The sequence below is a fragment of the Vanellus vanellus genome (assembly GCF_965231255.1).
Source record: "Vanellus vanellus genome assembly, chromosome: 15".
Lineage (NCBI taxonomy): Eukaryota > Metazoa > Chordata > Aves > Charadriiformes > Charadriidae > Vanellus > Vanellus vanellus.
In genome coordinates, this window is record NC_138920.1 from 5,066,442 (window position 1) to 5,093,963 (window position 27,522).

Below are 27,522 nucleotides of genomic sequence, written 5' to 3' on the forward strand. Positions count from 1 at the left end.
ATGCTTTTCTACGAATATAAATACAAACATTTTGTTTGGTTTTGCCTATTTTTCTTTTAAGCTTGACACAGTGCACAATTCCTTAAGTAGGTGCCACCACCCGTCCCACAGGTAGCTTCTCATACCTACTGGTACTGACTGGGGAGAATATGGGACCATATCACTTTTCTATAGAGGGAGAATGAAGTCCTTAAACTTTCTTACTTTTTCTGGCTCCGATTTCAATCACTATAGAAATTTAACAAAGCTTGAAATTTTAGCGATGAAGGAATGCCCATGTGAAAACTGACTCCAAATAGTGTTATCCAAGTGTGAAATCACTACCCTTTGTTTCATGAATTTCAGGGTACAACATGCCTTGGTAGTAAATCTAGACAACTGGATATGAGAGTAGAAGAAAATGTGAAGAGACTCTCTTATCAGCCTTCTTGATTAAATGAATTACGTTATTATTGGCTCTGTCTCAGCAGGTTTTTTTCATAGCAATGGCAGTAATTACCATCTCTTCTTTCTATGCCGTTTTTACAAATTTGGCTGAATTTTTTGTTGGTATTCTTCAACTTCAGTGGATGTACTAGAAGAGTTGTTTAATTTAAATGGATGTTAAAAAGAACACACAAAAATAACTTCAAACTGAAGGATCTGGCGTGAATAACTTTGCAATATGAGAGACTATTTCCTCAAGTAGCGTCACTATTATAAGCTTTATTTTTGTGAATGCCTTGCAGATGCAAACAAGCTGATCTCTTTTAATGATTATATGATGATAGCGCAGCCCAATATTCAGAGTGGGCTAGTTTTTGAATCTCTGTAATAGCCAAGCATATTCCAAAAGGTGACATTGCAGAACAATCTCCTTTTTTTCATATTTTCTGCATTAAAATGTTTATTGAAAGCTAACCTTAACTTCAGCATATTGTATTCTGCATGGAGCTGTTCCAAAGCCTGATGGGAATAGTAGCGATCTTTAATTGATTTTAATGGGTTTCAAATCAGTTCTTAAATAGACAGAAAATTGCAGAATAGTACAGTGGGTCCTGTCTGTACATCCAAGGTGGCTGTGAAACTCGGTTCATTATGTTTTGTAGATTACTTTCGGAGCGTCTGATTAAAGGTGCTATTGAAGATATTAAGGGTGACATTTTAGAACACGGGAAGTAGGTAACTCAATTCTCAGGAATATATTGCCACCTGTTTGAGCCCAGAAAACTTTATGAATTTGGAAACTGTCCGCAGAGTCGATTCTGAATGCCTGAATGTGTGATTACAGGACTGCAGGAGGAGCCTGGGGAGGGAATACGCCCCGTTGTAGCCAGAGGACAGCGATGCTGTAGGTGCAGCGTATGCTTAGAACAGCGAGTGCCGGCGTCAGGCTTTGTGGCAGTTATCCATTTAGTTCTTCTAAATTTTAGTAGAATTTTTGTTATATAAATCTTTTGTAGAATTTCATGGGGTTTGGTTGAATTTTTTTCACATAAGCCCTTCTATGCAGGTTCACGGGAGGGCTGGAGGCACACTGTAAGAAGGAGCTTATCTGCTGTTTAATTTCACAGGGTTTTTTTAGAGTAAGCTCTATAGACTACTGATAGATTTTTATAGGATATTTCCAGTTTCCATCCCTATTACATTTCCTTAAATTTCCCATTATTTCGTTTCTTATTGCCTGTGTGGCAGAATTCAGGTTTTTATTTAGATACCTTTAAGAAAGGTGTTGTTGATGATGATCAACATCAACATCAACATGTTGATGATGTTGTTGATGCTACTTTTCTGTCTCGGTTTGCATCACCGAAATCAACTTGACCATAAAACAAACATATGCACATTCAACAGCTAATCGGAATTCTAAATGTGGGTGTCAGGCAACACATCAAACCCTCTCCGTCCCAGTATCCGGGGAGATGGCTCCATGCTGTCAGAATAAAGGCGATGAACCTTCATGGATAGAAACAAATATATTTAAGTTGGCTCAACCAGATTTAACAGGGCCATAAGTTAAATGGAAAACCAGATGATTAAAAAGCTAGTGTTAAGTTGTCTGTAGCTTGGATTCTGTGACTTAAGTGTTAACTTAAAAAAATGGGCTCTTAAAAAAAAAAAAAAAAAAGCTAGCTGGTATGAGGACTGCCATGTTTAAATAACATCCAGGGAAACGGGTCCGAGGGTGTATTTGCAGACCTGGTGTTTGATGCCTGAAGTTAGATCTGATTTCTGTAGTTTGTTACAGAGCTGTGCCGTAGGAGATCAGCGCTTGGTGTTTGAGGTCCCTGTGTGATGCTTGCCGAGGGTACGAACCGGTATGCTGACAACGCTCTCACCATCTTAAGAGCATCTTCTTAAAACATTTGCATTGCAAATAAGAGAAAAGCTGAATTGGTTATTGGCCCCTCTAATTACTGTACCATTGACTCTGTTCGTGTGCACCCAGTGCCTTTTATTCACCTCTGTGGAGCGTTAACTCTGGTGGGTTGGTCAGGTAGTATTTGGGTTTCGTGTCCGTGGGTTCGGATAGCCTTTTCAGAAGTGCTGAATCTGTTGATTCCGCAGAATAGGTGCAACAATGGAAATTCAATGTCCAGCTCCGTGTTGGCTGCTGCTTCCCACCTGCCTTCAGTCTGAGACGACACAGCTATTAGAAAATGCAAATCTTTTTTCCATCCTTACTTCATTTGTCCTTTTTGTCCTTCATTCTTTGAATTAAAATAACTGTTAATAAGGACACCTCTACCCTTTGGTAATATCTTATTTCCTGTAGCCTATCAAACAGTTATTCTGAAAGTAATGTGTTCATTGGAGCTAGGAATGAGAAGTTCCCTTTCTCTGTTGGGTGAACTGCAAAACCTACTCACAATAATCTGCTAAAAAAATGCACTGCAAGATCAAGTTGTACTAATTGCCACTTAGTTTTGTTCCCCAGGAGAAAATATTATTGGAAATAATGTATGGCTGATAATATATTTATGTGTTAAATATTAAAATTAAACAAAGACCTATGAAATCTTTATATGATACACTTAAGAAAATTTAGTACCAAAATTGGTCCAGAGGGAGTACTAAGCTGCAGAAGCATTGTTTCTTTTAAGCTTTAATAAGTCAGGTGAGGGGATCACTGTAGGGTTACAAAGAAATGATATTCCTTTTTATGCCCCACCATTATCAGGGGTAGAGTGAAGATTTCACCTTGTTGGTATGTACGGTGTCAGGACAGCAAAGTGCACAGACCAGATGTTAAATGCTTTATGGAAAGCTCCGACTCAGCTTTTCCCCTCCACATTCACACACATCCTACGTCCAGGACTTGAGTCTGGTCTGGTACACGGCTAGACTGGTGGGCAAGCATTTCCTCAGTCCGTCCTCAGAAGTCAAGAGCAGGCGACGAGAAGTCTGACCGCGCTCAGAGTGATCTCAGTCGCACAGAAACGGGCCGTGATTTGGAATGTTGATTATCCGCACTTGGGCTTCCACACTGAATAGAGAACTCGTCATTTAAAAGATTACCTTTGTAGGTGATGATAAGAGCACATTTTCTTCCTCTGCAGACAACAGTTGTGCGGTGGCGACCGTTACAGCTGGTGCTTTTATCGGTGATTTAGAATGGAGCTGTCAAAAACTTTAAAAAGCTTCTATTAAAGTAATGCGCATTTATCTATCTAAGACCTGTGAAATTTATCAAGGAATCCAGTTTCGGCCTCCTTTTCTAATAAGAGCGTGCAGCCGCACAGCAGGGCACTCGGCTGCCCGGCCTTCTGGGAAGTCAGGCACTTGGTTAGCAGCCCGGAGCTGAGGATCTCCGGAGAGCGCTCTGGAGAGCAGAGCTGAGGCACCTTTGGAAGCCAGTCCTTCCTTGTCCTTTATGGGGACAGCAGCGTCCCGTGGCTGCAGTGACGTGGGGTAGCTTAGCACGAGGAGCACGAGAGCACTGCTTCTACTGCCCTGCAGCGTGCGCGTGCGGGGATCTGACTGCAGAGTTTGCAAATTTGGCTGAATATTAAAAATTTCAATGTAGTCGTTAGTTTTACTGTATCGTCTTTCTGTTTATTGGTACTGAAGTTGCTGTGTAGTGTTGGGAGTTCTAAGGCTCCGCTTTTCTTGTCTCATTTAATACAATTTCAATGTACGACACTGAAACTTTCTTTTCTCCGGTTGGGCATTTTCAGCTGATGCATTGATTCCTGCTGTGAAGGCAGTGCAGTTAGCCGATGCTGGCTGGACGCAGCAGCTCTGAAGCTTGGGAGGGGGAGACCCCGGGAGATGCATGCTACTGCCTACCTGGGAGCCAGAATAAGAGCTATTAGAATAGTTTGGATATCTCCTCCTTATTTCCGTTGCCCACTTTTTTTTTTTTTCCTTCCCTCTAGCTCTTCTTTTTGGAAAAGTGCTCCTCCCTTCCCTTGGCTGGAATCGTGTTGCTGTGTATTACAAAATTGTCAGTCGTAACAAGTTGCAAATGGTTGACGCTGCTCAACACCGAAACAGAGCTGTGATCGCAGCTGAAGTGCTTCTGCGGGCCAAAAGGGCAGATCCTACGCACCGAGTTTGTTTGGAGTTAGTGCCCAACCGCGGTCTTAGGGGTCGTAACGCGTCATGGAAAGTTATCGTCTTCTGAGCAAAGCTGAATTACTTTTACTCTTTTGAGAGTTGTTATAGTAATATAGATGGTTTGGCCAAACTTTAGGGTGGGTGATTGGATGCTCGCTACTCAGAATTCCACAGGAATTTCGTTCGGACGTGGGATCATCGGCTTTTTGCTCCAATGAAAAGGCAAACGGTTATGAGAGCATCTTAACGCTGATGGTAGCGGCTGCTGAAGGGAAGCCCTTGGTGTGCCCTGCAGCACTTCACTGGTTAATGCAGAGAAGTTGATCTCTGCAAATGCCCTGTAGGCAGTCAGGAAAACTCCGCTCATAGGGAAAAACCAAACATGAGGAAAAGCGCATAACCTGAAAAATAAAGGTATGGGAGAAAAGAAGAAAAAAGAAAACGAGACTGTTCCGGTCTGTGCACCAGCTGGGGGTGAACCGTGAATCCTGCGCTGTTAGAGGGCCTGGACAGATCAAAACACTGGGGTCAAAAGATCAGAAAGCGAGATCCAGAGTAATCATCTGATAAGGAAGCAATTTCTCAGGGTGATAATCTTCAGTCCAGAGTAATCCTCGAAATCGGCCACGCTCTTGCCTGCTTGACCGCCTCCTTTGAGAGTGGCCACCTGACCACTACCGAATAGCTGAGATTCTGAGAAAGGAGTGAGGCTGAAGGAGGATGAGCCCCTGAGGGGAGCAGGGAAAGTACACAGGGAGGCGCCTGCTGTGTCGGTTGGTGTGAGCTGGGGCATAAAGGGAAAAAAAAAAAAAAAAAAAGCCAAGAAAGCAGTCAGTCGCTCATCCGAAGTTCCACCAGAGCGGGTGTTTTAGACAGAGTGAACAATGAGCGCAGCGCTAGCTCACGTTCTTGTTTCCTAGAAAAGGAGACGGTATTCGAGCAGGAGATTAATGGGGTTTTAACTTGAACACAAATGGGACGTCTGTTACATTTCAGTTGAATGCTCATGAATGTACCGTTGTGCTTCCAGGGACACCTCAATTTATTCCAAAAGAATAAACATTAAAAGTAAGATTTCAGGTCATTAAAAGAGTGAGTTATCCCTGTGAAAGGAAGAAGTGCGTTATGGCTAAGTATGGAAGCAAAAATGTGAAAGAATACAGGCAGAAAGACTATCTGCTACCAGGGTCTGCATGTATCAAAGCTCTTTTCTCGTGATAGAAAAGCGCACCTACGCTGGTGGAGCGTATATTAGAACCCTCAAGGGAGAAACGGAGAACACCTTCAAAGGGAAATAAGTTCTCTGATGATTAGGGGAAGAGTTCAGCTATCTGTCACCTCGTGTCCCTGGGAGCTTCCCCGCCTCTGCCGACAGACAAGCGCGGGGGCGCCCCGCTTGCGAGGGGGCTCACGGGGGTGGGAGTCGCCCTTCGGGCGCCGCGGGGCTGGGGAGATAGGGAGAGGGAACCCTTGGCCTCTGCTGGGCTGAAAGGGGATTTCTATGTATTTCTACATCTATATTTATGTGTGTACCTAAAGGAAACATTTTCTGTAACCGGGAAAGACAAGTGTTTGGGATGGATAAAACGGAAACCGAGCATTTTTAGGTTAGAGGGCACGTGGCAAATGCCCATAAACACGTCAGCTACAGTTTTGCACGCTGCTGACAAACAAAATGACAGACTTTCCCAGTAGTGCGGATTATTATTGCCAGAGAGAAGGGTCACAATCAGGACCTGCAGATAGCCCGTTAGTAGGCGGTGTCCAAAATGGCAAGCTAAGCGTTTCTGTCGCTGCGCTGAGGGGAGGGTGTAGGTTGAACCGGCTTTTGCTTACAGCTCCCGCTGCGTCCTCGGTGATGATACTTAAAGCGTTGCTGGGAAGCCCGTTTATCTTTTTTAGAAATTGTAAAATAGATACCAGAGAAGGTCTATGATATTTCAGTAAAGCCTCTAGGCTGTAGGATTGAGGACGGTTTTCCAAAATGTTCATGGGATGTCATTAAAGGCTGCGATCCGTACGGCTGCTGGGCGCTCCTGCTGCGCTAGCAAACGTTAGCAGCGCCCTGCGTAGGGACAGCTTCAGCGCTAAGTTAATTCGTAAATTGGCCTTGTAAAGACTAGCTGGTGTCGCGTCTAGCGGTGGGAGCCAAAGGATTCGCTGACCCCCTCGTTGTTACCAGTGAGCGTGCCAGATACCCGCAGACCTGAAACAACGGCTAATTCCAAAGCAGCAGCGCGCTGTTGTTTCACTCGGGCTTGTTGGAGGTGCCAGAACTTCACCCCCCACAGAAGCATCCATCGATGAGCTACCGCTATGCTAGAAATTCTTCAGACCAATCTTTCTGCACCGATGAGCCTGTGAAAGCCGGGAGAATGATACACTGCGGGCTGGTTCCAATCTCTTAATCGATCTCCCCTGTCTAACTGAACACAGGAGCAGTCTCCCGCAGGCGGGGGAGGGCAGCGCCTGTGAATATCCTGACAAAAAGTAAAATGACTGCAGCGGTATCTTTCTTTGTCAAATGGGCGAAGTGGTGTTAAGCAGACAGTAAACCTGCCTCAGCTGTAGCGGCGCTGACCTGAAGGGCTTTGTTAACTGCCTGAGGTAAAATAAAAAAAAAAAAAAAAAAAAAGCCGAGGACATTTGAATCCCTTGCAACCTCCTTGAGCCTGAAATAGTAAGCCAGAAATAACAAGATTGCTGTTACACATCAGAGAGGCCAAAAGCTTAGCGGCAATTGAAAAGGATTAACGTTTCATAGAGTTGGAAAGAATATGAAGAGTTGTTGTTGTTGTTTCCTGAAACAAAAGTGAATTGGGAGAGCTGTAAAGCCACCTGCTCAGTCCATACGCCAGCCTTTTAGCGATGGCAGGTAGGAGGAGACTTGCCGTCAGGAATTAATGTTAGAGAACTCTTCATTGCAGGATATATCCCAAAAAGAGATGTGAGGGAGGGGCAAACTACGTTATTTTCTTAGAAGAACTGAGAATCTTTTTGATCTAAACTAGTTCTTGCACCCTGAAATTATTTCAAAAGGGATCTGACACCATTATCACCCGCCAGTGCCCTCCTCTACCACAGTCGCCGTTTGGTCCAAGCAAAAAGTTCATGTTTCAACTTGGTGGCTGAAAAAGAAAGCATCTACTTTCTAATATTCAGGACATTAAAATTTTATTATAGACTGGATATTTGATTATTTAATCTTTTCCCCGAAGTGTGACATGATTGAAATCTATTCTGACTTCACCAAGGTGTACCTTGATGAAGTCAACTAAATCACCAGAGCGAGTGATCAGCGTCTGTAACATTCAGTGGCCACTGTTACTGGAGTGCCAGGAACTGTGTTTGTGGTGATGCCCCAGCAGTGTTTTTCTTACGTTGCCTTTTCCTTTTACTGTTGGAAACACTCTTGATATTGAAGGCTCTCGGGGCTCTAATCTTACCTTCCTCTCTCCCTCCTAGTGTCTATCAACTTGTTGTCAAGGAGGAGAAGCTGCAGAAAGCACGGAGAGCTGCAGACATCATCGAATGCTTCTCTGTCCCAGTGAGCTACAAGAACGCTTCCAGTCTTGACTCCCCGCACTACTTTGCAGCCGAGCTGAAACCCATCAACCTGCCCGTCACACAGCCTTTCACAGTGGGTGACAACAAAACCTACAATGGCTACTGGAATGCTCCGCTTTCTCCCCTGAAAAGCTACAGCATATACTTCCAGGCTCTTAGCAAGGCAAATGGAGTAAGTGCAGAGAAAATTGAAGTTGCATCTGTACACGTGACCACCTCTGTCTATCCTCCCCATCTTTCTCCTTCCTACTCCACTGGATGCCAGTTTAACTGTTCCCCATTATTACATTCTTACAGAAATTTGGTGAAAATTGAACATGCCGCTACTCATCTTTCATTCAAGTCTCTGCTGCCTATATCCAATGAGAAACCTGTTGGGGAGCCGGACTATGTAAAGACACATGTTGGCATGTGATTTACAAAATTAATTGCTTAGAATTTGGATATTTTTTTTTCTTGCATATGCATGAAAGTCAGAGTAGGGGCTATTGTGCTTTTAAAAGATGTAACTGCTATATCCTGATAGTCTCCAGTTCACAGCGCTTATGATTTTAGAGGAGACATTGGGAGATGAGGACTACCCAAAAGCTATGAAGTTGGATTACCTCGTAGTTTACATTTGGTCACATCATAATGTAGCGCTTACGGTGAATTTTCAGCTTGAGTAAGTTGCACTGCGGGGGAGACTATGCGCATGTCTGTCTTACTCCTTTTGAATACCCTGGGCTATATTTTTACAGTAACTTACTCTGTGATGCTAAGTTTAAAATGGAGACAGCACAAGAAACATAGTCTGCCCTATTCTCAGACTCGAATGACGCACACGTCATGCCCCAACAGATGCTGTCATAGGAAAAGCGAAGGCCCCTTTTCCCTCTTCTGCTCCAGCCCAGGACAGTCTGTGAGCTGCTCTTTTACCTTTCCTGCTTCAGGTCTGTTCAGCTGACAGTGTGCAGGTCAGATCCAGCCTAAGCAGTCATTCACCCTCCTCCCCTTTGACTCCCCTAATTGTTTTTCGTTATCACATAACATGATACAATTTGACGCTCTGGCTTCCTGAAGAGTCTTAGAGCGTTAACAAGGTGTCGAGAAGTCGGGTAGCCGAGTGTGTTATTAACACATTTGCCAGTGCTTTCGTGAATCTGATTTGAACATAGATAAATCCTCCAGGACACCCCCTCTGAAAGAGCAAAATTAGAAAAATCAATCAAAGGTGAATGGTGTAGGCTTTGGTCTCCACTCGGGATAGTATCTATTATACCCAACACGCAGCCACGTGTCACAGAGGACCATACATCGTTTAACGGGCTAGCAGCGCCGGTGCATGGCCACAACATAGCTCGGTGTTTTACTGCCTTCATTTATCACCATTCTCCTGCAGAGATTCTGCTGGGTGGCTGACAAGCACAAATCTCTTCAATACTGTGCTGTTATTCACCTTGGTTTCCTTTCTAGACGATATATTTTCCTTCCAGTACCACTCAATTAATTCAGTTTCGGATTTGCCTTTATAAAGGAAATTGTGGAATATATGTGTATGTCTCTCTGTGTCTAGTTAGTTCCCCCTTGTGTGATAGTTAATTGCTAGTGAATGGATCCCCAGGGAAGAGAAAACTTTATTTGCTTAAGTACAACATAATATGCCGTAAATGGGTTGTATGAATGGAAGTGTAGGCTTCCCTCGGCAGTCTGGATTAAGGCAGCGGTAACGTGTGGTTCCTGCTCTTTCTGGGTCTCTGTAGCTGCCAGGTTGCATCACGCTCTCTACGTACAAGGTGATAAGGACTCAAAAAAGGGGTGACTTGCTTGGGCTGTTCTAACAGGAACACGAGACTGTAAAGGACTCTTTAAGCATAATTAATCCAAAGAGTCTGTACGCAACAATACGCGGTGAGTGAAAGCACGGGAGATGTCCTGCCAGACAGAACAAATTCCTACTTGAGAAAGAAATTGCCTCTTGTTTTAATAATTTATATTGGTATGGTATGTGCTTATAGATCCTTGAAGTGCAGTGCTACGGGAAAAAATAAAGAGGAAATGTCCAAGAGTGGAATATGGATCTTCAGAGAAACAGCTGTGATAGTTTTTGTTTCTGGATAAAATCCTTCAGCCCCACATTACAAACATTAGGGTCTGATTCTCATCCAGTCTTTTGCAGCTGTAAATAATAAGTTGTGATTCATTCCCAGAATTGTTTACAGGTATAACTTGTATTAAAGAGTTCTGTGTTTTCACTTATGTCTATAGTCTGCGCAGCTTTGACTGGTCTTCCTAAAGCCTGCTAATAATTATGGCTGCAATGTGGCGCTTTTGATAATGCACATCTGCAAAATATCTGAAACAGCAACAACTTAGCGCAATTAAAATATAGCCTTATGTTCCCTCGCACATGAAAAACTTAACACGACATTGCCACTCATTTTTTAATTAGGATATTCTATTGTTTCATTAATCACTGACAGTTGTGGAATGATGAAACTTCTTTCCACACCTGGAACCTGCAATGAGAAACCTTCGGGCAGTGAACCAGAACAGCCTCCTTTAGAAAAGTAGGACTCTGGGGAGCACTTAATTTGAAGAAACATTCTGTATTTGGTCAAAAAGCTCGAGGAGAGGAGGTAGAAGTGTTACGGGAGTTCTGCATTGTTTCAGCCCCTCTGTACGTGGAGGGTTGCGCTCATTTGGTGTTCTCGTCTGCTCTGCAACCATTAGCCGTGATTGTTACAGTGAAAGGAACATAATTAACAGCTGGATGCAAAACAAGTGTGGCAAATTGCTGCGAAATCAGATCATGAGCTTTTCTGCCTTCTCTCGTGCAATGTTGTCCTCGTTGTTTAAGAGTTTGAATGAGATAGCTGTCGCTGGCTGAATTCTTTTCTGTGGACAGTTGCGTGAAGTTTGGTCGAGGTGGTGCTGCTTCCAGACAGGGATCTAAATAGAACATGTGTGAAACAGAACAGTTTTCAGCTTTGTTATACAAAACGCTTCCAAATTGTGCGAATCTCCCTCCTAGGGGCTGTTGAAAGCCAGATGCTGAGCTGAAATGTGTCAGAGTTTGAAGTAAGAGGGGAAAAATGAGAAGAAGGAACCAGGAGCTCCAGGCTTTGCGGCCGTGGGGGTGAGAAGCACTGTTAGTTACTGTTTAATTGTTAGAAGGAGTTAGCACAGGAGGTGACACAGGAAGAAGGAGGGACAACTGGCTTCGCTCTCCTCTGGCAGGATCTCCACACGTGCTGTCGCAGCCTTCCAGAGAGCTAACTGGTGTTTGCTGGCTGTTCTGGTGCCACCTGCTACAGATTGCTGCCTGAGCATCAACTTTTCCTTGTCTGAACGCCCCCCCCCGGTCCCCCAGCTCAGCCCCTCTAAAACACCAGCTCTTTCAGGGTTTATCCCTCTGAAACGGGAGGCCAGGGTGGCGGCGCTGTGTTACTCCTTATCTTCTCTTATCCTCACGCTGACTTCATCATCAGAGTTAAATGTTGCAGGTTTTATTGTCCCCAAGTTCTTTATCTGGGTCATTGTAGGTGACAGTCTCTGGTTAGTGACCCAGTGACACGCTCAGATGGGGAGAATTCTTCGACTGCTGTGTGAAAGCTGCCCGAACTTTTGAGCAGCTCAGAAACCAGGGTTTCCTCAAAATCCGTCCTGTAGTTGCGTCTTACCTCATTGAGCTAAAATGAAACCTGTAACGGCACAGTTGCAATCAATAACTCTTGGCCATTTTTCCTCTAAATGGGAGATGAGGCAGGAGCCTTCGTAACGCAGCTGGAGATGATGTGGGGGATGCTGCCGGCTGCTCCGGCAGCCTGGTGGTCCAACAGGTGAATGATGTTTTCGAGCCAGAATTGTGAAAAGTAGCACCACAGGAATCAATGAGAATATTATTTTTGAGGGAATGATAGACTCTACAGAGATTTTTATTGATTTTTTTTTTTTTTTTTCCTCTCTAATGACTTGTACTACATGCACAATCAGGCAGTTCATTATTATCAGGGGACTTCAGGCTGGATTTGTAGATGCTGACAGGTCTGCTCACCGTACACAACATTCTTCTTCTGGGACGTTTTGGAGGTACGGCTGGAGCTGCCAGCAGAGAGGGGGCACTCAGCCCTGCGGGGATGGGCCGTGAAAAAAATGCTGAGGTACTTCAGGTCAGCACGAGCTGTGTTCTGAAAAATGATGTGGCACCAAGGCCACCTGCAATGCTTCGAGGAGCTCTGTGTTGAGTAGGATTTCGGGTGTACGGTTTTGTTCACTTACGTTTATTCCTTCTTAATCTCATGTGGGAGCTGCTGGGGCAGAAATAAAGCAGCTGTGGAAGCATTTCCCCCTCTGAAAGCCCCCGTTTCCACATCTGGTTGGCCATCATGGGCCAGAGTATGTGGACCTGAGTGTTTTCTGCATAGTAAATAAAATCCTCCTCCAGTCTGCCTCACATTTGAGAGGTGTGGGTTATTCAGTGATTAACTGTATATCATTAGAAATATCAATATATATCAATAGAAATAACTTTCTGTTGTAAATAATAAAAGCCCTACCCACTTTGTTAAACCTCCCTTCTCCAAACGGCACGGATACTAAAAATAGCAGATAATCGGGAAGGCAAATACTAGGTTTTGCTCAGTCTCTCGGAGAACTAGCGGTTTCCTTAAGCTGGCAGGAGAAATTATAGGGGAGTCCATTGACCCTGCACAGACATAGGCACGTGATTAATTTTAAAGACAGTAAAAAGTTGGCTTCAGTGGGAGGAGAAAGAAACACGTGACCCAGAGCTCCCCTGAACTTGAGCAAAATTTCTTGAGCGCCACAAAAATAATTCCTCCTGATGTTCGGTGGACAGAACCATGGTGTCTCTCCTGTGGGAAGCAGGTTGCCAACGAGCTCGCTCAGTGTATAGCTCTGGGACGCGGGGAGCTAAAGTTGAAACAGAGGCCAAATGGGAGATTGGTAATTACTTGTCTTGTCCGTGCACCAGCAAAAGCGAAAATTGCCTGTCCCCCGTCTGAGCTGCCTGATGAAACTGTGCCTGTCGCAGGGCAGCCCCGACCGGTGCGTCTGGGGACAGCAGGTCTCGCTGGTGCTGGCAGGTGGTTCTTCAGACAAGGCGTGCTCTGTTTAACTAATGCAAAGTCATAATAACAGGAAAGGAAAGGAAAAAAAAAATGTGGGTGTGAAAACAGATGGATGAAAAAGCTCTGCTGCTTTTATTGTTGTTGGAGTCTGTAAACAGCAAGCTGTCATTTTAAAGGAAAAAGAAAAGGAAAAAAATCATTTGCCCTTTTAGGTTGTGAAGATGCAGCTGTCACATAAACATATGTCCTGCTGCCCTCATAGCCCGTTTCTGCAGAAAATTGTTCCCTGTCCAAACACTAAAGAGACAGAGGCAGAACTTGCATTGTTATCATCCAGTGTACTTCAGTGAGATGTGCGTTTAGGAACCTAAATAATTAGTTGACAGCGTCAGCTCCCTTGCTTTGAAAAAGAAAGAAACAAGCGATATCAAAAGAATGTTTAAAAGAAATCTGAAAATTCCGAGGGATGCTGAAACAGGCCCGTGGTGTGTAGTTTCAAGTCTGTGTGCGTGAGCTGTGCTGGCAGAGAGGGCTTCCCCAGCGCCTCAGCACCATCTGAGTTCTCTTCAGAGGATCTGACTGTGGGTCTGGGTCTGCTCTCCAGGAACAGACTGCCAGCATCCGAAACACGGTCCTCCTATGCTCTGTGTCCAGGGTGTATGGCCTCAAAAATTTAGCTAGTGTTCAGCCTTGAGTTGAGGGTGCACCGTAACCACGTTTTATTCACATGGAAGTTCCAGAAAGCAAACTTAAATGAGTACGTTCTAGTAAATACATAGATGGACTTAATACGCAGTAAGCTTTCTGGATACGAAGCCCGTTGGAGAATCAAGGCACTGGCCCAGGTTGCCCAGAGAGGTTGTTGAGGCCCCATCCCTGGAGGTGTTCAAGGCCAGGCTGGATGTGACCTTGGGCAACCTGGGCTGGTGGGAGGCGTCCCTGCTTATGGCAGGGGGGTTGGAACTGGATGGTCTTCAAGGTCCCTTCCAACCTAAACCATTCTATGATTCTATGATATGACTCTATGATCAAAGTTGGATCAAGAGCTGTAGAACGTATTCATGCAGTGTCTTCCTATTCCAGGATCTTGATTAGCATCTTTACTGTGGGCAGGAAAGCACCTTGTCTGAATCAAAAGTAGTGTTTTTAAGAAAACAAATGTGATTGTGGGAAAATTGTTTTACTTTTCTTTGGAAAAAAAAAAAGGTGTATTTAATTATTCTGTTTCTTAGGAGGAAAGTTCATACAAACTCACAATTCTCAGCATCGGTCAAGGAAAATAGAGAAAAATTAAAGGGTTCCCGTTTTTGTGACACACCAAAGAGATGAGCAGTGGGTTGATCTCTGATGGAATAATCACCCCTTTTCAGGAATGTGGACTGAATTCAAGTCTTTAAACTTTAGCATCCCGAGTAGCTGGACGTCTGGCGTCTGTGGAGGTTTCTTTCATGTTTTCCTTCTCAGAAGATGCAATGTGAAGTTCTGAAGTCCAGATGTCTTGTTCCTCTAGTGATTGATTGCCCTCGCTTTTGGCAGTGCCAGATCGTGGTCTTCTAATAACTATGATTGTCTGTGCTAAATGCAGCAATTAGTAGATGTAGATGCAAACAGAACACACTGCATCCTGTCTTCTCAAATTACCCTGTGGGAGGGTAATGTGCAGGAATGTGCACACGCTCAAATGAGATCAGTTACAGCATCATTAACAAGATTTCGGGTTTTGTTTTCTCACCTCTTCTTTTCTCAACATTGACTAGTTTCTCCAGCTTTCTGTTGCACTTCGGAGCTAGCAGAAAGCAATAAATACACAGGAAGAATTTCCACAAGGAAATGTGAGCAAGTGTCCACCTACTTTTAGGCAGCAAAAATGCTGTCTTGATATTGTTTTATTTCTTTTCTTTTTCATCGCTGATTTTCCGGGTCACCTTGTCTTAGATCTCTCTCTCTTATAATTCCCAGCATTATGTGCTGAGGCTGTGCTCTGAAAATAAAGCTGGATTGTTTTTTCCTGCTTCATATATCATCACTAGTAATAAAGATTTTGGATTTCCAGAATAGCTGGCAATTCGAGCTGATTATACACGAGGCAGAGATGAATGGGGAGCTCTGTTGTACAGCTCTGTTGACTTTGCAGTGCTGACGGTTGTACAGGTTCTGTCGGGGGGGTTGAGTTTTGGGGGAGAGAGGGGTCAATGCACCAAAGAGAGGTGCCTCTGGTTTACTGGGATAAACGGTGCTTCAGTCCCGCTCTGGGGGCTGTATGGCTGGGACAGGATGTCCTTAATAGACGTGATTTGTCCCTGGTGATCCAGGAGTTCCTCAAGAGAGTCTGAAGGCAAAATCAACAAAGGGATAGTTTGTCCTGAGTATTTCGTTATTTTGGGGCTACACGCCGCGTTTCTTATATCCAGAGAGTGTGGATGACTTGTATTTTGAAAAATGCGTAGAAAGGGATCAGAGGGAATCGTTCTTGTGTTTCCCGGTGTGGGTCCTGCCATTGTCCCCTTCCTACGTGCAACGTAAGTGTGAGGAGAAAGACACGATGGGACCGTGTGTTTCTGCTCAGGCCAAGGAGGGTCTGCCACAGGTGGGACAGATTTTCTGCAAGAGCAAATTCAGACTTTCGCAGTGGTCGTCTGATTGCTTGAGGACGGAATGAGGTGCGCAGCAGTGCATTTGCGGGGCTGTTGTTTCCAGAGCGCCGACAGCATCCATGTTAATGTAGCGTTGGTACAGGCTGTAATTTATGCAGTATTCATTACACCTGAGGTGTGTACAAAAGCATGTAAAGACACGAAGTGCTATGAAAGCCCTGGAGATGACTGCCTGACAACATCAGGTTTTTAAGCAAAGCAAGACAGACAGATTTGGACGGCGGTCGTGCATCGGGCAGGAGCAATCCGCGCCGATACGGGCTATGGAACGAGGAGTTGGGGCTACCAGAAAGGATGTGCTTTCAGCGGAGGTGGCCTGAGAAGGCTGCCGAGTTTGAGCTTTTAGTGAAGCCAAATACAACATTGCCGTTCCGATCCAAACTCCTGTCTGCGCGGATCTGCGGGCTCTGAGGTGGATTGAACAAAAGCGTGGGGCTTTATCCCGGCTCTGCAATGAAAACCTGCAGCGGTGGTGTGGGTTGTGTGTGAGCAGCTCATTTGGCAGAGCTAGCCATGCAGCAGGCTGTTTTGCTTCGCATACATATCGCAGAGCTGAAATATTCACACGACTGCTTCGGTGTCTGTTTGCCATGTGTTTAAATAAATACCCAATTTGCAAAATTTGCAGTAATGGTGCATGAAAATTCGATGTACTTTTGACCCAAGGCTTGTCTGCCTATTAAAGATCAGGTCATTTAACTGGTAAATTCTCTTAGTTAATCAGGCAGCTACATGGGACCCATCACTCACACACCCAGCGTGGAAGAACACGTTGTCACTCTTAACTTCTCAACAGTTAGAGAAGCAGCTGTGTGCAAGTCCATTAGCACGGAGTGGTTTATGCAACTAAAACTGTTGGTGGTATTTTTGGAGATGAAGTGTAAGAAAAAGCGCTTATTTGTTTTAGTACCTTTTTAAAGGAATTTATGTTTATTGTAGATGGGCAAATTACACACCTTGATGTTTTTCTATATTTTTTTCTTTTTTCTTTTTCAGGAAACAAAAATCAACTGTGTCCGGCTGGCAACAAAAGGTACGTGGCTCTCCTTTTCCTGTGAAGTACAATGCCAGTAATGTAAAAGCTGCAGTGGTGACACAACTTGATTACAGTTACTATTCAAAGAATAAGCCTCTTTCCTTTCTTTTTTTTTTTTGGTTTGTTTTCCCCAAGGAATATTTCAAAGGCAGAACAACAATTTCCAGAACCTCTTCGCATATGTGTAGATTCTGTTTTGTTTTAAGACAGGGTATCTGTCTCTGTGGTTCCTCCTTTCCCTTAGCCTGTCAACAGTTTTCCTGTCCTGACAACTGTTCTTGCTATTGGTCGAATTTCACCAAAAATCTTCCTATTAACTTTTTTCTCTCCGCCGCTGTTTCAAGTAGATAAGTAAGAGGAGATCTCACATGAGCCAAAGCTTGAACACAGCACGGCACAATTTTTATATCACACCGTTTTCATGGTATAATTCAACAGAGTAGAGTACATTCCTTATTTTCATTGCAATTAGTTTGGAATAGACCAAACTGATCAGTCAAATAGACGAGACCGAGTGAACCTGAGGCAAATATTGTTAAGAGGCAATGCTCCGATCCCCAGGTTGCTTCACAAGGTGTGGCTCTCGAGGGACCAATGATGACAACGTCTGGGTTTCTTCTTGGAGTTTAGAGTTGCTTTAAAGTCTTCTAAGGACTTTAAAATCACCCCAGGGGCTAGTTTGCCAGTAAAGGTGTCAGAAACCAATTTCCCTACAAGTAACACAAACAGAGGAGTAGCTGTAAAGAGAGTTACTCAACACATGTGAAAGTGTCAAAATGAGCCTTAAGGAAACAATAGGGTAATTGCCATTGGCCATGCTACAGGGAGCTCTCAGGGTTTCCAAAACTCCCCCCCCCCCCCCAAAAAAAAAAAAAACAAAAAGCAAACAAAAAAAAACAACCCAAACCCTCAAGGAATTTCCAAAACTCAGGGTTGCATCTTGTGCTCTCGCTGCTTTGCTGTAATGTGAAATAACTGCATTACTGCAATGTGAAATAACTGCATTACTGCAATGTGAAATAACTGCATTACTGCCTGCGCAGTCTTTCCAGAGTCGAACAAAAATTGGCAGGAACCTATGACCCTTTTTTCTTTGGAGCACCGTCCTGTTTTTTTCCAGTCTTTTTGCTCCTTTCTGTCGTGTGGCAGTGACAGAAGTTAATTATTTCTGGGTACTTTACCCTTATCACTTCTGCATCTGCACTTACAGAGGAGTTGGGAGGGATCAGAGCAGCCCCAGCTACCAGTTGTGGGGTAGCAGAAGAGGACTTTTTCCACTTTTATATGGAGACATCCCCCAGGCTGTTTCAGAAAGCCCTGCACTGGGGTGGCAGGGGCTGCACGAAGGTCCCCCCGTGCAGCTGTTTTCACTGCCGAGACCCGATACCCAAACTGGTGGGGCTGTAAGCAGTTGTGTCACCACTGAAAGCTGAGGAGGAGGAGCCGATTCTCCCCTTCCCCCCTTTCATCTGTGGCTCTGGCGCTCCCCCTATCCTCATGTTGCTCTCCTTTAAAAAAGTTCCTCATAAAATCTTCATGTAATTCATTCCTCTGGGTTACAGACGTTCTATGTGTCTCAGTCTCCCCTCCTTCCCCCTCAGTTTTTCCAGCTGGCAGTGACGTGACCATTTTGGATACCTTATTTTGGCTTTCTGGTGGTAGAAAGAGAAAAGAGCAGGAGTGGGTAAGACGAGCCTGGGTGAAATGAGTCTCCCCAGGGTTTTCCCAGAGCAGGACTAGAGGTCTCTACATGAGATGAGAGACACTGGATTAATTCCTTTTTGGAAACCTGTAGTTTCTTCTGTTTCAGTCATTACTTTTTCTGGAGTTGGTGGAAGAATGTCGTCATTGGTATTTGCTCTGTGACTGTTCAAAGTAAAATAAACCCCCTGCGTAGCTTGGATAGTCCCAGTCTTGCGTGACCTTTTGCTTTGCGCTGTCTGATCTGGGTCCTTCAGAAAAGGGTCACGTAAGTGTTTGACCTTGAGTTGACTTCTGCAAACTGATTTAATTTTCATTAACCTGCTAGGTCGCCAAGAAGAGTCAATAAGCCCATCCTCATCCTGTCGTTTCTGAATGCTGTCTCTTTTTTAAAAAGGAGCTTTTACTAATATTAATTTGATAAGAGCTGTAAGAGAGATGGTGGAGCCTGAGGATGCCTAGAGCCACTGGGTTTTGGTGATCTTATTCTTTAGGATTTTTCTTGATTGACGTGAATGGAAAAAGACAAGAAATGATGGTAGCTCTAGTGTTTATTCGCACTGTCTCAATGGATATCACTTTAGATTTATAGGCAGATGTCTTATTTCTCTACGTGGAGTGTAGAAATCTCTGTGGAAATTCTTTTTATTTCTCCGTCTTTTTTTTTTTTTTTTTTTCTCTTGTGCTCACTCTGAATTGCAAGGTTGTGTTTCTCAGTGCCTGGCCATTAGCAAGGGCAGTGGAATATGCACAGCTGTAGTTGATTTTATGCAGTTTTAGCTCTTCAAAGGTACGGCGTTGCCTGCAGCTCACAAGCAAGGTAGCATCACAAGTGAATTTGGAGTCTTGATAACGTAACAGTACCCTCCGTTGCTGGCACCTGCGTGGTACGAGCAGCTGAGCCATAGCTGAACAATGTGGTTCTGTGGAACCACTTTCCCAGAGTTTCAGATTTCCATATGTCATGAGGCTGAATTCCCACCGTACGTTAACTCCGTATGAATAGAAGGGCTCAGACGCGCTGCACCCCAGCCCCCGAAGAGGGGTGTCATATCTGCCCTCTCTCTGCTGTGCCGCAACGGACAGAGACACTCCTGAAACTATAATTGCATCGTGACCTGATCGAAGGCTGAGCTGGGATGTTCTAGATGACCTGCTGTGTCTGTGCTGTCTTCTGTCTACTCATTATATTGATTATCTTTAATGGCGCTGCCCTGTATTCGCCTTTATTTGCATTGTTGTCTTTCTGAGGATAGAAGAGGGAACCTGTAGTCTGCCTTGAATGAAATCATCAGAGCTGCTCGCAACGATACCGCTGTGGTGTCTTTAGTAAGAGTCGGGAAAAAAACCCACTTTTTTGGAGTCGGGGCTAATCTCGGCATTGACAGCTTAAAAGCTCTGCTTTGAGTTGGTAGTGGAGAAAAAGCATATTTTGTTTCCATGCAAGAAAAGAAACACATTCTAGGTGCCAGACTAAATGTTCATTTTAGGATATAGGCCTAATTTTTCCATTCCCAGACATTTGACACGGCAGTAGCTCCATTAATGTTCATGAAATGAGTTCTGATTTACGCCGGTGCCGGGAAGATTAGGATCGAGACATGTTTAAGCAAGGCAAGTGTTCTCTTGAAGTACTGGATTAACAAGGGCACTAAACGTGAGCGTGGGAGTAATTAGGCAATAAAATGTGTTAGGCAGTGTGTTACTGGGGGATTATAACACATCTTGGGTGTTGCTGCAAGGCACCTGTTCGGAAGCTGAGTAGCTTTAATTACTCGAGAGACGCATGAGGCTGTTCCACTGTCGCTACATCAGCAGGCTGGGAGGCAATTCGCTCTGTACGTCCCATCGCCTCAAACCCAAGAAAATGAAAGTAGACAACTCTTTAAAAAAAGTGTTTTAGTCCATTAAAGAGAGTTTTGGAGTTTTCCCAGTTTTCTCTCCTCCCCTTTTAGCAAGAAATAGACTGTTCAGTTCAGCTCCGCGCAGGAGCTGTGTCTCGTCCCTCCTGGTGGTGCACTCCTCTGCATGGTTTTCTACGTTTCTGCTCCCATTCAGATGGACTTTATTCTTGTGGTTGCAAGAAAGAGCTCTCAAATCCTCGAGTATCGGCTTATTTTAAATGTCGGGGTGGGTTTCAGCATTTCAGAGCACTAGGTCTTGAGACCAGCAGTGCATCCTCCAAAGCAGAGGTGGCGGATGCCCACCCGGACTAGCACCTCTGTTGAGCTCCTTCCCTTCCGTCCAGTGCCTCAGGGCAGGAGTTTGCTGGTGCTGGTGGAAGGGGCCGGCGGCGGGGACTTGTCACCAGCCTTTGTGGGGACGTTTGGCAGTCCATCAGAAAGCTCTCTGCGTCTGTCCAGTCTGTGTAGCCATTTCACACTTTGCCAGCATGTTTTCAGTCCACGCGTGTTGTTAACCTTTTGTCTCTACGTATGTATTTATTTCCAGGCTCGTTGCTCTCAGATTTCTTACCGCTTCCAGCCATAAACGTCTCTCCTCACATGGGCTACTCCTCTTTTTTAAATTACTGGAGTAATGTCGTCTTTCACAGCGTTAGTCACTTGGATGCATGCACTTTCGCATTTCATTAGCATAAAACACTCTTTAAAAATAAGTTTGTAATTAAACCCCGATTTACCAGCTCTCTGCCATACAGTTTTCATTCAGCCAGTTTATCTATTGATTTTGCCGTTTGGTTTCCTTGATATCATTTGTATTAATATGTCCCATTCTTTCTGAATTAACTGACTTGTTCTCCCTGTCTTAAAGTAACGTATTTATATTGACGCTTTATTAGAGAAAATTGCAACCTCTTACCAAGAGAGAGCGATTACCTCTTGTATTCTTAAAGCGCATTAAATTAATTTCACAATGTAATTGAAGCCAAGGCAGAGGGCTCATTAATGGTTCCTTATCTCCTGATGCTCATTTCTTCTTTCTTTAAAATGTGACTTCTTGCAAATGAAAGAATGGAACTTTAATAATCATTATGAGGTACATTTTTATTTTTTTTTTCCTTTTTTTTTTCTTGTGCATGCTGCCTGGGAACGATTTTGCTTGTTCTTAGCAGTAATAGGGAGGCAACAGGCGACCACGCGAAACCCGCCCAGCCTCTTGAGCACAGGTGATTATCAGCTCAGGAAAAGGAAAACTCTTCAAACTTCCAGAAGTCTCAGCAGCGTCGTGGCTTCTTGTTTCGTGTTTGGTTTGCATGGGAAAATACTTTTACGGTTATTCTAAGTACAGTATAAAGGGGGCACTCCTAAAACGGTGCTCCTTTTGCACGGAGGCGAATCTGTGCCTCTGCAGAGGGTCGTCTGGAGGACTAAACACCGCTTAAACCTTCACAGGAGCGCTCGAGCGAGACTGGCGAGCCCCCCGGACCCTTCGCTGGCCCTCTGCAGAGGCTGAATATCTCCCTGAGCGTGCGTGGAGATGACCTCGCGTTTTTGAATTAAAGTAGCTAAGGCGTTCTGGGGGGGCCGATTATTACACTCCCTCTTCGACAGCTGAGTCCTGCTGTCGGAGAAATGGCCGCAGGAAAGTGAAAACTGGATTCTGTCGGTCCTCTCTATAGAAACTTCTGCTGGAATCGGAGACGATGCAGAATCGTGCCTCGGGAGCACTGTGTGAAGTCAGTCGCGGGTCACTAGCGGGGAGGTTCAGAACTTCTCAAAGGCTTTGCAGTTTCCATCAGAATGAACACGAGGGTCTGCGGGTCCTAAACTTGCCTCGTTGTGTGTATGACACGGGGAGCAGTGCCATCATTTCGCTGCAGAAAATTTAAATCTAGAGAGGAAGTGCCGTCAGCTGGTGGAAATAGTTTCTTCTACTTTAGCTTGATGTGCACGGAACGACTGACTGGGATGTGACAGAGGGACAGGTGATTATTATGAGAGGGAGGGGAAAGGAGGGTTGGTTTCTTAGTTTTGGGGTGGATTAAATTTTCATAGGAATGTTCCTCTCCCAGTGCTGCCTGGTTATATTCTGATCGAGCTGTGATTTTCTCACCCAAGAATTATTTTAACTGCACATCAGGGCAGCGGTAATGATACAGGAGTAAAAAGGTGCCTGGATTACTGCGAAGTTCAAATGCCTTTGAGAGGAATGGTCCTGCTTTTTTTTTTTTTTTGTAGTGCCTCAGCACTGGAAAAGGGAACTTCCCGGGAGATGAGTGTTTAACAATCTTGAGACCTCAGAAATGAACCTGGCTCTGAAAGGTGACCAGGGGAATCATGGGGGGGGGATACTGCAAAAAAACAGTGGAAAATGAGGAGAAAAAAAATTCCTTCACTTCACACCCAGTTTTGCTGCTCATGAAAACTGTTCATTGGAATAGCTCTTGCTCCCTCAAATTCATTTAAGAGGGCTCTGTTGTTTCCTGAAGTATATTCTGGTTTTGTTGACAGATAATGTATTTTTTAAACAGATCTAATCCCACTTCAAATCTGTTTGTTACTGCATTTTGTCTTCTGATACACTGGAATGTTATTCCTTTGACAGGTTTACTCTGTTTTGTGCTATTTATTTCAGAAGGTTTTATCACACTTTTTAAGTTGAATGCATGAAAATGCTTCTTTCTTTCTTTTCCCCTGAACCAATTCTCTGCCTTCTCAAAGTTATTTTTTAGCACAAGTTTGTGTATCGCCATAATTAATTGTTAATAACAGACACATTTACATTGCTTTTACTGAAAAACATTCCCCGCTGAGAAGAGAACTCAAACTTCCTGGCATGTGGATGCCCGCTTACCCTGCGAGCCTCTTTATTTTCACCAAATTCAGTGTTCAAGGCTTACTTAGAGGCATTTAAAATGTTGCCTGTGGGGGCTTTCTTAGCCCAGGGGACTAACGAACCAACTTCAAATTAGCGAAGAACCTGGTGCAGAATTGGATGAGGCCACGAGTGAGCTGAGTTTGATAACCTCAGCCCAGTTTCTGGAGGAGGTTGCCTGCTCCTAGAGCTCTGCTGCGCTGACAGACCCTAATCTTGGGCTCCCCAATCGAAATAAGCAGCGGGAGGGGAGAGGCTGGGAGAGGCACAGTGTTTAAGGTAAAATTTAGGATAGATTAGCAACAGTAGACTGAAAATATCACCTCTGTAATTCAAAGCATCCACTGCTGGGATACACTGGGTTGCTTCAGAAAAGAAGAGCGTTTAGAAAAAGCAGAATAAAATTGATGATTGGTGGGTGAGCCAAGTCCTCCTGGAGTCAAAGCAGGCGTGGGTTTCCCTGGAGTGCTGTGGGGAGGCTGTTGTGCCCTTACACCACCGCCTGGAGCGGGAGGCTGCCGGGGGCTGCGTGTCGTGGCTGTGGCTGGTGGATTCGTACAATCCTCTGTGTTTGCGGATGGGCTGGTAGCCAGGCAGAGCGGGGGGAAAGGGCAGTGGTTGGGCACTAAAGCCAGAAGTGAAGGTCAAATCGGAAAAGATTTCTTTTGGTTTATTTGGTTTTAACGCAAGGAGCAATGCACGCCGACTCACTTGTGAAATTTGGAGTTGGTTTTTTTTCCCCCCTCTCTTCTGCTTGAAGGTTTGGAGCAAAAACTGTCTGAACGTCCCCCAAAGCCTTCTGCACAGGGGCTGAGCGATGGGGCGAGGGGAGGGGGCAGCTTCGGGTGGAGAAGCAGGAGGGGGGCTGCAGCATTTTAGAGGACAGCAGTGTTGCATGTTCCTCACCTTCATATGCTTACACCAACTTGTTTGGGTAGTCAGTATTTCTTCTCCATCCCCTGGTACCTGGAGATGCTTCTTAAGGTGTATCAGCTGCTGGTCAGGTACTGTGTCTCACTTAAAAAGTTTTTCATGAACAGATTGTCATTGTCAGTGTCCTTGAATAGTACGGCCAAAAGCATGACAAACCCAAAGCTATTACAAATACATCATGCCTCTGTTTCCTTACATGGATTTTGCAACGAGCTCATGTTCAGAACCAGGCTTATTATTAATGCATTAGCTTCTCAGCTTCTTCCAGGAACCGGACATTTAAAAAATTATATAGTAGCGTTAGGCTATGTGGCAACGTCACAAGAGAGGTAGGTGCGAAAGAGACTGCTTGGTAATACCACTGTAGAGGAAAATAAAAACCGTCATTCAAGACAAGCCTGAAAGTGCTGCCTGAACTTGGCAAAGTACAGAAAGTTTCCCCGTGTCTTATGCAGCGCAGACTCCCTAATGCGTTGCCCATACGACTCCCTGTGTGCTGTAACACGGCGAGTATCCTCCTTCCCCTGCTGCTCAGTCAGCTCGCGGGTGAAGCTGGGTAGGGTGCGTTTTTTGTAGGCCACCGTGGTACTTCAAGCACCTTTGGCCAGCCGGGCCGAGAGGGGGGCCTCACTTCAGTATTCGGTTTATACCCACCTCTGGACTTCGCTCGCTGGTTTTGCCATTTCTGCAGCTGGCGCGGCTGTGGATTCTTAATGATAACCCTGATGAGAGCAGAGTTAACTGCTTAGAGGGGACTGGCTGGTGAAAAGGTTAATTAGTTTTTGTTCGTAGGGTGTGACGAGTCTGTTATACATCCGTAGCATCGTCACGCGCTGTAATGTTTTTGCCTGTATCAGTCAAAAGATTGATCTCCCTGTGTCTGTTTAAGACCACACAAAAATTAAGTCGCATCTGTAAATTTGAACTTATGATAATGGGAATTTTACTTGTTTTCCATTTTCATAATTTCAAGCTAGTTTCTGAAGAGCTCTGCAAAAGCGGAGAGTTGAAATGGAAACGTGCTATCACCCTCTGAACCATCGCATCTCTTGTAGGCATCACAGCAGCTGCTCTTTATCTGAGCTCTTCTTTCAAGTAAATGTAATAACCTTTCTCATTCTTGGGGGCCATATATCTGCCTTTAGCGCAAATTAAGTGCTTCTGTTCTGAAGAGAGAGGAAGAAAAACAGGAGGAGAAAAGAAAAGCCTTTGCAGTGGATATGCCCGGAATCTCCAGAATCAATTATTCTCTTACTGCTATTTTTTAATTCTCATTCAGTTTAGTAATGCTAATCTTGATTCCTCTCTGTGTGTTTACCCTCATCCTCCTATAGATTCAACCTGTATGCCTGATAATCCCTCATATAAATTCTGGTCTTTCTTCCTCTTCAGGACTGCTTTGTTTTGCTGCTCTCTCCTCTTAGAATATGGTTGAAAGCTTTTAGCTCTCATCATTCTTTCCACTCTTTTTGAGCTTTTTTTAAAGAACTGAGAATGTCTCATTGTCGTCTTAAGCCTGTGCTGTTTGCAGTCTTCAATAACTGGAGGCGGAAAATTGGTGTAGTGACGTTATGTGTAGCGATACTGTTGGTGATATTCATTTTTTAAATGAATTGCAACAAAGAAATAGCCAAAGTGGAATCTGCCTTTCAGGTCTGATGAGCTGTTTCGCTTTGTGGGCTTATGATACGCAGAAGCACCGGCATTACTGCCTTTTTTTAGTCCCAGTACAGTGGTATACACCGCGGAAGGTTGCAAACTGGCCTGTCTTCCACAGCCCACGCCTGTGGCCAGCTGGAGCAGAGGGCTGTAGCCGGGTAGTGCTGGCTAACGGGTATTCCAGGTCAAGACGTAAAACAGTGCCCTTCCACCTTTATCTCAACGTTATCGTTCTGAGAGGTACCTGTCCGCCCTTGTGTTTGCGTATCGGAGACTGCGTTTCAGGGGCATAGATATAATCAGAACCTGAAAACGTAAGGGAGAACATTTCTACGTGCAGAGATGCTTTAATCATTTGTAGGCCACTCGCATAGAAAGCGCCTTTTAAAAAAAAAAAAAAACAAAAAAACCCAAAAAAAAACAAACAGAAGAAAAGGAAATCATGTTTACAAGTGATTTGAGAATAACTGTCTTTTGAAAGTAAGCCTCTAGGTCTATTAGGAGATTTTGCATTCAGCATGCTGCCTGGCCATTATGTGCTACACAGAAATTACTCTGATTGAGCAGCTCATTTTAACTCATAATGACTTTGAACCCATTATTTTTCATTAATTTTTCTGGGTTAAATAATGCTTTGAAGTAATTTTTCTGATTGGTTTTTGTTTCAAGAGTGACTTTCCATCTGAAGAAGTTGTATTCTTAGGTGTCGCAAATTTGAAACCAAAGCTAGTCTTTGCCAGACTGACTTGTCCTCTTTCTGGGTCTTTCCTGTCATCTGCCCGTGGCTGAACCTCCCATTCCTTGTGTTGCTTCTCTCATTTTGTCCGTCCCTCATTTATACTTGCGCCGCCTTTCTCTTGCCCGCGGGTATTTGACCCATTTTGTTTCCTCTTCTCCTCCTGCTGTGGTATCGGATCCTTCTCTCTGCTGTGCAGTGACACGGCTGTGGCTGATTGTGGTACCACCTCCGTCGCAGGACTTTCTTCTTTGGGCCTCACCAGTTAGAAATCTCACATAAATACCCATCTTTTCCTCCCGCCTATGGCTCTTCTGGATTCTTTTTCCTGTCAGTTACATTATTTTAACGCAGTATTACAATTGCTGCTTTAAATAAAGAATGTTTCAAATTACAGTTTGCGAAATAGGTTTTATAGAAGAGACTTGTATTATCAGTCCTGTTTAGCTCCACACACTCAATAATCATTCTTTCCTGGGTGATATTTGGCGTGCCACCTCTGCAGAGAAGGTCACTTTATATCTGGTGGCTTATTGTTTTCAAATAATATATCTGTGCATAAATCGCTGGGTGAAAGATTGCCATGGTATCTATCACTTAGCTGCCGGTGCTGTTTCTCCCTCCATCCCTCCCGGCCCCCCGGCCCCATCTGCGAGAGGTTGTGTGGTCAATTGCCACAGGGTCAGTCCAGAAACGTCAGTCTTCAGCTCTGCTCTTGGGTGCCTGTGATGCCAAAGGCATATCCTTAACCTTTCCAGATCTATAAAGTAGATAACATAATTTATTCCTTACCTTGCATGAGCATTAAGAGGATTTAAAGTACATAGGACTCTCTCGGAGTGTATAGCA

General features: G+C 44.4%; 1 protein-coding gene across 1 annotated transcript in view; it reads left to right on the forward strand.

Annotated features, from left to right (window-relative positions):
• The window catches only part of PTPRT (protein tyrosine phosphatase receptor type T), a gene marked incomplete at both ends in the record, with an annotated part of 470,881 nt that overhangs the window by 369,804 nt on the left and 73,555 nt on the right, over positions 1–27,522 (forward strand). Inside the window, 2 exons of the mRNA XM_082491049.1 lie at positions 8,005–8,278; positions 16,829–16,865. Coding sequence (XP_082347175.1) covers positions 8,005–8,278; positions 16,829–16,865 — 311 coding nt within the window. The remainder of the gene's footprint in view (positions 1–8,004; positions 8,279–16,828; positions 16,866–27,522) is intronic.